Here is a 14454-nt window from a genome sequence, read left to right as displayed (position 1 = left end):
AAGAGGAAAAGAAAACTGAGTGATAGAAAAATTAAGCTTAAATCCTATTACGATTCTAGCGTTTGTGAACCAGGCCCTTCTCATGAAAATCCTAATACCTCAATAACGTCTGGAAGTAGCGATGAAGAACAAACTTTGCCCCCAAGTTCTCACGAAAATCCTAATACTACAATAACGTCTGAAAGTAGCGATGAAGAACAAACTTTGCCCTCAAGTTCATCAAAACCAGCATCAAAAAAACGTGAAATAACATCTCTCAAGAATTTATCAACTATCTGTGACCGATACGGGATATCCGATAGAGCAGCTGCTGCTGTCGCTTCTGCTGTTTTGCAAGATGTGAAAATCAACAACGAAGTAATCGGTAAGTCGAAATTGCGACGAGCGAGACAAAAATTACGAAAAGAAACCTTATCTCAAAGCCAACTAGATACTATTCCTGCCTTATTTTTTGATGGACGAAAAGATAAGACCCTGAAAATTGTTATGAAAGGGGGAAAAATACCGCTCAACATCTGTGGAAGAACATATTTCAATAATTAAAGAACCAGGATCAGTTTTTGTCGGATATGCCGTTCCAAGCCATGGAACTGCAAAAGGATTGGAGTCTGCTATCTTTTAAACAGTAACAGGTCAACTGAATATGTCTCTAGAGGATACTCTTGCCATAGGTTGTGATGGGACGGTAACTAATACGGGCAAATACGGCGGAGTCATACGGCTCTTAGAAAAGCGTTTACACCGACCACTTCAATGGATCATATGCCTTTTACACTTAAATGAACTGCCCTTAAGACATTTATTTGCAAAACTTGATGGCACCACAACAGGACCTAATACTTATTCAGGTGCTATCGGAAAGTTATTAGATGATTGCGAGAAGCGCTATGTTGTCGTGTTTGAAAATATAGAAGGTATGTTACCAAACATTTCAAATATAAAAGACCTCAGTTCTGATCAACGTTACCTTTATCATATCACATCTGCCGTCATAAGTGGTAAGTGCCCTTCTGATTTGTCTAATCGCTCTCCGGGAAAAATGTCGCATGCCAGGTGGCTAACAAAGGCCAACAGGATTTTGCGCTTATATGTTTCCACTGAGATACCTACAAACGAACTCAAACAACTCGCTACTTTTGTAGTTAAAGTATATGCTCCTATTTGGTTCGAAATCAAATTAAATCCGACATATAAAGATGGAGCAAGGCACTTTTGGAAGTTGGTATTTTATTCTCGATATCTTTCGCAAGAATTGAAGAGTGTCGTTGATCCTGTAATAAAGCGAAATGCTTACTTTGTGCACCCAGAGAACTTGCTCTTATCTATGTTATCTGACGAACAAAAACATGTGAGAGAACTTGCCGCTAGACGCATTATGGGGAATTCTGACGACGAGGTCGAGGCGCGTGTTGAAGCGAGATTCAAGTGGGTCCTAATTTAAACGTCGGCAAAGAGAGATATAATATTATATAATAGTGGAAAAGAAAGAGAACGCAGATACCCTACAAGACGGTAAAATTAGTAATATTTACACTTTGTGATAAAATGTCCCGAATATGTCCCGAAGAATACAGGCAACCAAAAAGTTGACTGCTCTCAGTGGTGGAGATAAAAATATTAGTTGGTTTTTTTAATTCTCACAATGATAAAAATTAGAACAAAACGTAGTTTGACCATAAAATTACCACGCCACTGATCATACCCTCGGCTGACAAGACATCCACACTATCCGCAGGCTAATAAATTTTAGCATTTGGTGTTATTTTAAGGGTCATAAATACCAAATTTTGACAGAAATTTCTCTATCTATTCTTACGTTTAATCTTTTTCACGTTGGGTTGAATTCCGTCTTCAGTTTTTATCCTTTTCTGTTACATTTTTTTATTTCACTCATAGTGTCGCAACACGCTCTGTCAGTTTTCCTCTTTATAAAGGCAAGGAAACCATCTGAATCCCTTCAGCTTCGAGTCTTTGAAGTGCCTAAGATAGATTTAAACGCTTCGTCTTACATCGATTTGATAGACTGGCAGCAATCTTACTCGCAACCACCTATATTGATCAATGTTCTGGATGAGACTCTTCATTCCCTAGTTGAGTCAGGTGGTGATGATGAAGTCCTTTTTCTGAGGCTACCATGTCATACTCAAGCTGTGGAGCGGGCTGTAAAAACAGTAACAGAGGCATCTATGCAGCTTTGCCACAAAACAGCAAGAGAAGCTTTAATTAAGAATAAAATTATTTCACGAAAGCTTATGCCTAAGTTCGAAAGTAAGAAAGATTTTAACGTGATTTGAAGATATTTTATTTTTATTTTGTCATATTATTTGTTTATTTTTCTTTCTTTATAATAAAATTTGGTCCAAAAGCACTTTATTTTATTAGTTTACGTTGTTGTTATTCCTATGAGCCACGATAAATCGATTTTCAAACAATTCACACAAAAACAAAAATTTCAGTTTTTCAAACTCAATGCGCGGGTAGAAGGGGTTAAACTAAAAAAATTCTTTTTTCATTGTTTTTCATGAATGGATGTGGGTCACGTTTTTTTTACTATTACAAAACTTATTGGACAATTTTATTTTTTTCCATACAAAAGTGACCCACCCTAGTATACGTCCTGTTCGTCGACTTTAAACAGGCCTATGATACGGTAAAGCGGCAACAGATGTACGCACTAATGAAAGAAATGGGCATACCAAGTAAAATCGTCAGGATGGTAAAGATGACTATGGATAACTCCACAAACGAAATAGCATGGAAGGGACATAAATCAAATAATTTTGAAACAAAGGAAGGATTAAGACAAGGAGACCCACTATCAACGACTCTTTTTAATGTAATACTGGAAGGAATAATCAGGAAAAGTAAAATAAGCACACAGGAAACGATTTTTAAAAATGGCCACCAATGTATTGCATTCGCAGATGATCTAACATTATTATCGACAAGTAAGAAAGAGCTAACAAAATTAATGAGCAATATAATAAAACAAGCCAAACCTTTTGGTCTTCTCATAAATAAGGAAAAGACAAAATACATGATAATGGGAGAAACAGATAAAGAAAATGAAGACAATTTCACATTGGAGATAGAAGGAGAAAATGTATGCGCATTTAAAAGAGTTTCAGAATTTACATACCTGGGTGTAAAAGTAGATGAAAAGGGACATGGGGAAGGGGAAATAAAAGCAAGAATAGCAAAAGCAAACAAAAAGTATGGAGCATTGCGTCCAATAATGAAATCCAAAGATGTGTCAAGAAAAACAAAAATAAGAATCTACAAAACAGTTATCAGACCTACAGCTACATATGCATGTGAAACATGGGTGCTTAAAAAATCAGAAATAGACCTTTTAGAAAGATGGGAGAGGAAAATACAACGAGCAATATATGGAGGCGTGAAAATAGACGGTCAATGGAGAAGAAGAAATAATAAGGAACTTGAAGAACTATATAATGAACCAAAAATAACGACGGCAATCAAAGCACAGAGAATCCGATACTTAGGACACATAGAAAGAATGGGAAAGGCGAGAATGCCAAAAATGGTTCTATTACGTAAGCCAATACAAAAAAGAAGAATAGGAAGACCAAGAAGGAGATGGAAGGACAGCGTATATGAAGACTTAAAACAAAGTAATATTGTAAACTGGAAAGAAAAAGCTTTGGACAGAAAACAATGGAAGGAAGTGGTGAAGAAATGTATGGAAAGACTATAATGTTAAGTGTAGTATTAAGTGTTTTATACAAACAAATGTAATATTGTATATATTATAGTAGTATAGGATATAGCATTATATATAAATATGTAATAGTAATTGTAAGGAAAAATTAAATCTTTCAGCCCTAGGCCTTCACGGCCTGTTGAGCTTAATAAATAATAACAGATATAAATGGAATCACTATAAATGACAAAAATAATTTAATAAATATTATTGAATATTACTATTTACACAGAATTATACTCGTTCAACATAGAAAAACCAGAAAACCGCGGTATGGAAATATTAAATGTAAAATCTGAACTACCAAAATTACTAACGAGGACGTTATAAATTCCTTAAAATAGATGAAAGATGAATATAGATTAAGATCAACACAGAGGTCCATCGAACAAGCTATGTTAGGACTAAGCTGAAAGGACATAAACGAAAATAAGGACGTGTGAAGCAGGACGAAGGTGGAAGGAAGAGGCAATTGGAAAAATTGCGCAAATAAAATGGAACTGGCCATAACAAAGCAATGAAATGTGGACGCGAAACATTATACATTGGAGACCACACGAGCCCGGTCATATTAAAGCAAAACCACAAAAACGATGGCTAGACGACGTCAAAGCAAAAATGGACAGATACTGGCACTAAATAGCACAAAACATAGAGAAGTGAGGAACTCATGGGGAGACCTTTGTCCAGGGATGGATGCAAACAGACTGAAGAAGAAGACAACTATTTAAGCTAGATTTGAATACGCGGCCCGAATAAAAGAATTTATTTTGAACATGGCCCGCCATCCGAAACAGGTTGCCGACCCCTGTCCTAATTAGTAAGTATAAATGTCTAATATAAACAATCAAACTTACATGGAGTCACCATGTATTTCAAACCAATATTTATATCTTTTGAAAAAACTTATTAATATTTGTTATTGTTGTGAGGAATAAAGGTTTTATTGAAAATAAACAAACCGATAAAACAATCAGATAACACAGCTCGGAGGTTAGATATAGATTTGTATTGTTTTAAGTTGTAGATAAATTAAACGAAAATAAATAAACTAACTTTTGCGTTCAAAACCGAAAATATTGTTCTTGTGGAGCAAGGATAGCTCAGAGGGACATAGGGCCCTGGACATAGCTGCAGTGATAGGCGTAACACAGGGCGGTATATCAAAAACCTATGCTAGGTATCAGGAATTAAGAAAGAGCAAGACAAAGTCGCCAAAAAGTAATAACGGCTCGCCACGATCGTTTCATTGTCCAAGCAGCTAGAAGAGACCCAACATTTCTCATATGTAGCTCCAAAGGCAGCTTTTGGAAGCTAGAGATTTCAGTTGAAACGATAAGAACAACAGTTTGTGCCCAGGGAGTATACAGCAGGACACAGGAGGGTTCTCGAGTTATCCAGGCAGCACAAGATTGATCACCTAAATTGGTGTCTTCAACACCAAAACTGGAACATTGGGAATTGGCAAAATATGATATTTTCAGACCAAACCAGGAGAGGTGTTCTATCACTGTTCTGGAGTAGCCTGCTTGCTCACTAGGCCTTTGCCCTATCCTATGAGCATTTGTGGAATATGCTTAAAAGAAACTTTAGAGCTCAACTGGATAATCTACAAAACACCACACGACTAGTACAAGCTGACCTTGAAGAATGCCTACCACAACAAAATGTTCACAATTTAATTAGGCGTGTGCCTATGCAAATTAAAGGGACGAATGAAAGGGAAGATCCATAAGGGATATGGATTGTAACACTGGCTAGAAACTAAAAAAAAACAAGCTTAAAATGCGAGCATTATCATAACGAAAACTTTGTTTATTTACGTATTTTAATTCATAATATGGAAAATTGCTATTATGAAAAGTAGTTTAGAATTAATAATTATGTTTTAATGTGCAATTATATCATTCTAATTTAAATGTTATGATTTATAAAGGTAGTTTACTCTTGATCGAAATTCATATTTTTTATATACCTCGTATAAAATTAATAAAATTTTATATAAGTATGTATGATGGTTGCATCATAAATCTTAGAACATGAAGAGCTTTTATGAAGAATGACTTTTCTTCGTCAAATTAAAAATAAAAGAGTTTTAAATGAAAATGTTGTTGGTATCCATAATTTGAGAAAAATATCAGACCATAATTTTTTATACCAAACAATATTATTTCATATACTGTCGGTTCGCTAAACTCAGACACAACTGGCTAGTCATTTTAGTCAATAATTTTGCCAATTGGGCAAAAAAATGATTACTAATTAGTTAATAATTACTAAATAATTAGTAATTTTGCCAATTTTGGCAAAATTCGCAAAAAAATAAAAAAATTACCTACTAAAATCACTAGCCAGTTGTGTCGAGTTTAGCGAACCGACTATATTTTAATTTCATAGCAAATGGAACAGTCCATTTATCATAAAGGGACGGCCGTATACTCGTATAAACCTTTTTAAAGCTGTTAATAAATTATTGCTTTTAAAATATACTCAAATTGTATTTTTGAACATCTCATTTATTTTATATAATAATTAAATTCACTATCAAATGTCATTGATGTTTTATTAATACTTAATTTAAAATTTAGTTTGACATTCACGAAGTGTCAAACTCAAATGTAAATAACCTATGCTTTGCTTAACAAATCGAGATTAAAAAACTAGCCTACTTAATAGGGCTTTTCATCGATTGTCATTTGTTTCGAGCTTCTGTCATGTGTCACATAATATTAATATATCTACGTCATACGTCTTTGGTTTGTATCATTGGTTATATCAATAACGTATGACGTAGATATATTAATATTATGTGACACATGACAGAAGCTCGAAACAAATGACTGTGAATGAAAAGCCCTATAGCAACGATTTCAGCTGGACGTGTAGTGTGTCGGCAGAAAATAAAACAATTGTGACGTCACATTTTAGACTTTGAGGTCGATTATCTCGAAGACTGTTAGAAATATCGAAATGCCGTTTTCAGATTTGGATTCAGAAGAAAAAACTACATAAGAATACATCGATAAATCTGATCTGACTATTGCAGAAGCGGCAACGCAATAACACACACACTTTTGCGAATTTATAGGTAAACGAAAATGTTTTCGTTGAACATAAATAAATAAAAACAATTTAAACATTATTCGTTTTACATTGAAATTTTTTTTCTAGGTACTACCTACACATATTGACTTTAAAAATTGTTTTCTATGATTTTTATCTGTGGGTGATTAAATTGTTTCAAAATAAATATTGTTTGACGTAAGCGATTCTATTGGCACCACCAGTAGTCATAATCAGATAATCACCTTCATGCCCTCATGGAGAGAAAACCTTTCAAAGCATGCGTCCAACAAGTAATAAAGTAGGTAATAAAAATATATAATGTATCCAATAGCGTTAGGTTATGCATCCATATTAATATTTCAATCAACGCCAATAGTTCAATGTAAATGTATCCAATGTTCAAAGTCTCAATATACAGGGTGTCCCGAAAAGATTGGTCATAAATTATACCACACATTCTGGGGTCAAAAATAGTTCGGTTGAACCTAACTTACCTTAGTACAAATGTGCTCATAAAAAAAGTTACAGCCCTTTGAAGTTACAAAATGAAAATCGATTTTTTTCAATATATCGAAAACTATTAGATATTTTTTGTTGAAAATAGACACGTATTATTCTTTTGGCAGGAACATCTTAAAACAAAATTATGGTAAAATTTGTCCATCCCATAAAATTTTATGGGAGTTTTGTTCCCTTAAACCCCCCCAAACTTTTGTGTACCTTCCAATTAATTCATTATTGTGGTGCTATTAGTTAAACACAACGTTTTTAAAACTTTTTTGCCTCTTAGTATTTTTTCGATAAGCCAGTTTTTATCGAGATGCGGCTTCTTTTTTAATATATTTACATAAAAATTTTATGGGGGTTTTGTTCCTTTAAACCCCCCAAATGTTTGTGTACGTTCCAATTAAACTATTATTGTGATACCATTAGTTAAACACAGTGTTTTTAAAACTTTTTTGCCTCTTAGTCTTTTTTTGATAAGCCACCTTTTATCGAGATTTGGCTTCTTTTTCAAAATATACCTAAAACTGTAAGTTATAAATAAATTTTCAGATTATTAACAGGTGTCTATAATCATACTTAACCATATACAAATATGTGGTGGATTCGACAAATATTAAAAATTACTCGATAAACACTGGCTTATCAGAAAAGTTATAAGAGGCAAAAAAGTTTTAAAAACATTGTGTTTAACTAATGTTGCCAAAATAATAATTTAATTGGAACGTACACAAAAGTTTGGGGGGGGGGGGGGGGTTAAAATTTTTATGGGGTGCACATATTTCACTATAATTTTTTTTAAGATGAGCCTGCCCCAAGAAGGTCACACATCCATTTTCAATAAAAAATTTCTAATAGTTTTTGATATATTGGAAAAACTCGATTTTCATTTGGTAACTTCAAAGGGCTGTAACTTTTTTTATGAGCACATTTGTACTAAGGTAAGTTAGGTTCAATCAACCTATTTTTGGCCCCAAAATCTGTGGTATAATTTATGACCAATCTTTTCGGGACACCCTGTATACTGTAACCGTTACGGCTTCAAAAATTAATTTGAAAATACTAAATTTATGGTAATCGCGAAATCAAAGAACATCAGAGCTAATCTTGTACTAGACAATATAGCATACAGCGATTGATTGTGTTGTCCTGTTATAAATATCTGGGTGCTTGGATCACAGACGATACTGATCAAACAATAGAGATTAAATGCAGAATAGAAATTGCTAGATCAGTCTTTAATAGAATGCGCAAACTCTTTTGCAATCGTGATATCAACATAAAGGCGGGTTGACATTACTAGTGAATAACGAACGTGGCTCACGTTTACGTATTGTCCCCTTGCTATTGTTAGCTATTTTATTATCTATTTTCAAACTCAAGCAGTACATTTGTATCTATGCATTGCATAAATACAAATGTACTGCTCGAGTTTGAAAATAGATAATAAAATATCTAACAAAAGCACGGGCAAAATACGTAAGCGTGAGCCACGTTCGTTATTCACTAGTAATGTCAACCCGCCTTAAAGTTACGAATACGAATGCTGCGGTGTTATGTCTTTTCCACCCTGTTATATATGGAGTTGAGGGTTGAGGCTTGGACACTGAAACAGTCGACCATGAAAAATATCGAAGCATTCGAGATGTGGTGCTATAGGCGCATTCTCAAAAGATCATGCATGGACCGCGTCACTATATAGCAGGCAGTAAGTAGTACAAACTTTAGACAAAAGGAGCGAAATTATAAATGAGATAAAAACTAGAAAGATTAAGGCACATTATGAGGGGTGAAAGTGAAAAGTACGAATACTTTTAAGAAATATCATGCAGGGCAAAAGAAGTGTGGAAAGAAGAAAATATCGTGGCTTCTAAATCTACGTGAATGGTTCGGGTGTAGTTCGAGTTCGATTGAACTTTTTAGGTGCCTAACGCCTCACAAAGTCGCAGCGGCCATGAGAATTTCCAATTTCCGCTAGGAGTGGCACGTGAAGAAGAAAAAGTATCCAATAGCGAATCTTTCATTAATTCTACAGGGCCAAAAGAAATAGAAGTCTGATGGCAAATAAACAATGGAAACAAAGCGATACTAGGTAAGTAAATATTTCCAAATTAAAAATACGGAACATGTATTGGAACTATTATAAAAAACAAGGGACACATAGGGTGTCATGTACAAATTTACATACTTTTCATTTCTATGCAATTTTCCAAAGAAAATTCACTAGATCTTCTGCTAGATATGTGTTAACTATGAATTGAAATTTACGGCATATGAAAAATAGAAGTAAAACTGTCTTTAGTATTTAATAGGAAGGAAGCAGTAGTGGCGGATCCAAAGGGGGCGATAGGTCCCCTCTCTCAAACCTAGTGATTTAATTTTTTTTAATTATATGTAAAGATTATAAAAATATTCATTTATTTTTATAGAGTTTAGCCTATGGGCCCTCCCATACTGGAGCCGCCACTGGAAGCAGTTTTGCAATAATTGATTAAATATGGACTATCTGTTATTTTTTCGGAACTCTAGATATAGATACATATCTACACATACTGTAAGAATTTAATTTTTTTGTTGAAATTGAAACTAGATATGTAATTCATAGAATAAAAAACACTTACTTCGCTTTCTCTGCTTAATCTTCTGAACAATTCATCAGACTCAAATTTCGCTTTCTGATCTGGCACTACCCGTGGCATTTTGAAGATAAACCTAGGTTTAGGTTGCTCATACAAACTGATAGAGTCAAAAGACATCATGCCGGATAAAACCGATGCGGGATCATTCATCGAGTGCATATTCATTATTGGGTCAATATAACACAGACAGATTTACGAGAAAATGTCAATCAAATCCACTATATAACTATCAACACCTCACTAGGCAACTGCCGGAGTATCACTAACTGGTCTTTTTCGAAAGAGGGGCTGACACGCGGAGTCGCCGCCTGTTTGGGCGTAGCTTAGCCGTTGTATCCAATGGGGAGGACGGGTTCGAACCCGTTTTTGTATAACAGGGGTTTTGATGTAGGAAGTGGACTCTCGGCCTATGAAAAGCAAAGAGGATATTATTGGAATAATCTTTTTGATCTGTTGTATTGTTAGCTATCAAGTTTTAAATGTATCTTGCTATAAAGTATCTATAGAGTTTTGTCTGTATTTTTGTTCTTTGTGCATATGTAGGGGAAGGACGTCGAAGATGACGCACCTAAGCAAAATACATTTTATTTAAGGGTAAAAAATATTTAAGCTAACTTTGAATGCTACGAGCCTGTAATTTGGACATTTCTATAACCAATTTCTAGGATTATTTTTAAATTCAATAAAAGGAAGTATTTTTTATGCGGCTTTAAAAAAAACGCTTTTGCGCCATCTTACCTTCCACCGAGGGAAAGATGACGCACAGTGATGGTGAAGATGGCGCATGTAGGTATCTATATTAAAAGCGCAAGTGATATGAAAAGAAAATTTATTTTTTAATACTGAAAGTAAGAAAATGTAAACAAAGCTTTTTTAACATATTAACAAAAGTCACAAATGTAGTTTTCGGGACTTTTGGCTCCACTGCATTCTTTATGCACCCATTGTCCACAACTTGTGCATCTGAACCATGCTTCCGTCTTTTTGCCGAAGTCTCCACATAATATGCAGATATCAGTTTCACCTCCCTCGTTGATTATGTCATCCAACTCATCGTCATTGCAAAGACCTTCTTCATCAAAATCGCTTTCTTCAGTATCGCTATCCTCCAAGATTTTTTTGTTTATTTTTTGTTTGATTATTTTTTGTACTTTGGCTTTCCCTTTATTTTTATTTAGTTTTAATCCTGCATCATTAACCAATACTTGTCTGGTTACTTTTTTCTTTCCTTCTTCCGACTTCGCCAGTTTTTCTTTTTTTTTATTCTCTTTTTCTTCTAAGAATTCTTTTAAAGGGGTGCTTGTTAGAATTTCAGAATGTTGCTTTTGTCGTCCATATTTTCTTTTAATTTTTTTATTGGGCAAAGGAACTGGAGAAATAAGTGAAAGAGAAATATGTGGACGTTTGGTTATTTCATTTTGTTTTGTGGGGGTTGTGTGACGACTTTCAGGAGACTGTCGGCTGGTTGATGGACGTGGTAATTCTGGTTCTCTTATAGATGGTGTTGTTATTAGTGGAGGTGTTCCCTGAGGTGCAGGTTCAGGAGAAACATCTCTATCCAAGCTATCATTGTTTAAATTATCAGCAGGAAAAAAGTCATCTTCTGTGAACTTATCAGAGTTTAACGGAAAAATTCCGCACGTTCCGAAACCAGAAACGGCCTTATCAATATTTGCCACCTGATCATATGCTAACTTAAAAATCTCAGCGACATCATATGGAGTAATTTTATCTTCAAACTCTGAGTTGCTGATCTTAGATTTTAGAAAGGAATTGCAATGGCGACCATACGCATATTTTAATGCAGAAAAAAATGACACATCAAGAGGTTGTAATTTGTGGGATGTGTGGGGTGGAATACTAACCATTATAATCCCATTCTCTTTGCAGTAATTATAAATATCCAGTGAAATATGGCTCGAGTGATTATCTAATACTAACAGCACGGGATTATCTGGACTAGACAGGACTTTTTTTTGGAAATGCTTCAGCCATAATAAAAACATAGACGTATTACTCCATCCATTATCCGTGCAGTTGTAAATCGCACCGCTTGGTCCATTTTTCTGAAGCTGTGGGCTCATCCTCTTCCTGGGAAATATAAATAATGGAGGTATGTAGTTACCGGAGGCACTGAACGCCATTATTACCGTGATATTCTTCCCTCGTTCCCACGAAGAAATGATTCCAAACTGCTTTACTCCTTTGGGTCCAAGTCTTTTACATGATTCTTTAGGAACCGTAGATATACCGGTTTCATCAACATTGTAAATGCGATCTGGCAGAAATTTATATTTTTCTTGCACTGTTTCCAAATTTTTAAAAAAGCGGTCTACTTCTATTTTATTGAAGGCTGTTAGCCTATTAATGCTTGTAGCTTCTGGCTTTCTCAAGGAAATTTGAGGATTTCGTTTTATAAATCCTAGATACCAGTCTTTTCCAGCCATTTGTTTATTCTTATTAAAATTGTGTTTAATTTCATTGCGTTCTGCATAAGCAAATGCCATGGTTCTCAGCTCCATGCAAGTGATACCAAAAAATAAATTGGCCAGCTTGAGAACATGATCTAGTATCTCCTTTTCATGATGTGCCGAAAACAATGGGGCTCTACCAAGAGACTCTGATTTGACTTCCTTTAATAAATTTTTAACCTTAAGTTTTCTCCTCAATGTAGCTTCTGGTATTGAAAATGCCCTTGCCACTTCCCGAATTTTACGACCATCTCTACAAATTGCATTCAATGCTGCATTAAGAGCTGCTGCAGAAAATGATCCTCTCTGTGTTTTTCGTATATATTTTCCCATTTCTAAAAAAGAAAAAGATGCCTCAAAATGCAAAATAGACACTAAATAATAAATATTCTATACTCCATTGTTATTTAAGGTAATGAACTGAAAAGGCAAAGATGACGCACTATAACAGCAAAGGTGACGCAGTCTGCGTCAACTTAGCCTGTTCAGCATAACCTACAAAAAATGGTTATCAAAATTATCCATCATCAAATATTTAACAGATAAATCCTCGCTAACTGAAAATAAATATCACCTACTCCCATAAATATGAAGAAAATCCAATGGAACCATTTTTAAACAACTTGCCATTAATATTCGCAGTGTCAAAAATAACAAGAAATCAACGTGTATCGCGTTACTCTGCCTCACAGATACTAAACAGTACGAAAGCTGACCGATGAAGTTTTAAAGTAATAGTAGTTTCTAAAGAAGGGCGCCACGGGTATAAAAACTGAATTTAGTGAAGTACTTGATAAAATACAGAGGTGCGTCATCTTAGACGCTGTGTCATCTTCCCCGTCCTTCCCCTACCTACTGCATATGCATATTGAAGTGAAATTGGTCGGTAATGGTAATAGCATAGCATTCTGTGTTCAAAATAAGTTATTTTCTAAAATACCTAGTTTTTATATTCATATTACGATAAATAATCTATATTCGACAAATATTAGATACTTACTTATTATTATTATTTAACAATACAATATTTATGACACAGCTCTAGTAAGTTGTCACGAGTGTGAGCTGAGCAGGACATAATAGTATATTAAGTATGGAGAACGGTAGGGGAAGGGGGGGTATGATGGGGTATCTAAGGAAAATAACAAAAATACAACATAATTACTACGTTTATTACTATTACTAATTGATGGCGCGTTACGTCATTAATCTAACTATGATTTGGTACAATCTTTGGAAAATTAACCTATCACATTTTTCAACAATTAGCCATTAATAAGAACCTTATGAAAAACCATCTTGCCCCATACTATGGGGTATGATGGGGTAATGGAATTGGGGCATGATGGTGATGCTAATTAATTCTCACAAAACAAACAAAAATGTGTATTTGCTCCAGATCTTCATTGTCCACTCCAGCACAAGCATTGTGAGCTCAACATTCACAGATCTGGCAGCCTACCCAGGGTTCTGACGATGTCACTTTATCTATGGCTGTTTTCATAGCATCTCTCGACCACTCTCCTCTTTTTGTTTTTTTCTTGTAAGTACGTACCATGGTATTATCTAAAACAACAATCCAATGTTATTTATTAAGAAATTTAAATTAACCAAGACTTACCACCAATTTCCCATCATACCCCGCACCCAATACCTCATCTTGCCTCAAAAGGTAACTTTGAACAAAAAAAAATTCACTAATTAAATGTTTAACGTATTTACGCAAACAATATGCCATTATCAAAATAAGAAGACTAGTAAACAACGATAAAAAAGACATTAATGAGGTGATCATAATTACCTTAAAATAACGATGGTTGTCCTTGCACAAAATTAGATCAACGGGGCGCTAAAACAGTTTTCCGTTTGTAAACAGAAAACGCGTGCACTCTCATTCACGGTTTCTCTTGCAGTGACCTTTAGTCGAATGACTCTTCCTATTGAGTTACTGCATGCTATTCACCAAAGTGTAGTTTCTTGTTTGTGTGCGGTACCCCGTCTTACCTCACGACCCCGTCATGCCACCCATTCCCCTAAGGGTTTTATACCG

General features: G+C 34.8%; 1 protein-coding gene across 1 annotated transcript in view; it reads right to left on the bottom strand.

The window, feature by feature from the left end:
• The window catches only part of LOC126881298 (protein big brother-like), a 337029-nt gene extending 326822 nt beyond the window's left edge, over positions 1 to 10207 (bottom strand). The window contains exon 1 of the mRNA XM_050645497.1: positions 9916 to 10207. Within this exon, the coding sequence (XP_050501454.1) occupies positions 9916 to 10098 (183 nt within the window). The 5' untranslated portion in view covers positions 10099 to 10207. The remainder of the gene's footprint in view (positions 1 to 9915) is intronic.
• Between the last annotated feature and the right edge of the window lie 4247 nt (positions 10208 to 14454).

This window comes from Diabrotica virgifera, chromosome 3, assembly GCF_917563875.1.
Source record: "Diabrotica virgifera virgifera chromosome 3, PGI_DIABVI_V3a".
NCBI classification, from domain to species: Eukaryota; Metazoa; Arthropoda; class Insecta; order Coleoptera; family Chrysomelidae; genus Diabrotica; species Diabrotica virgifera.
The sequence above is the reverse complement of the archived record's forward strand: the minus strand, read 5'-3'. Positions and strand labels throughout refer to the sequence as shown.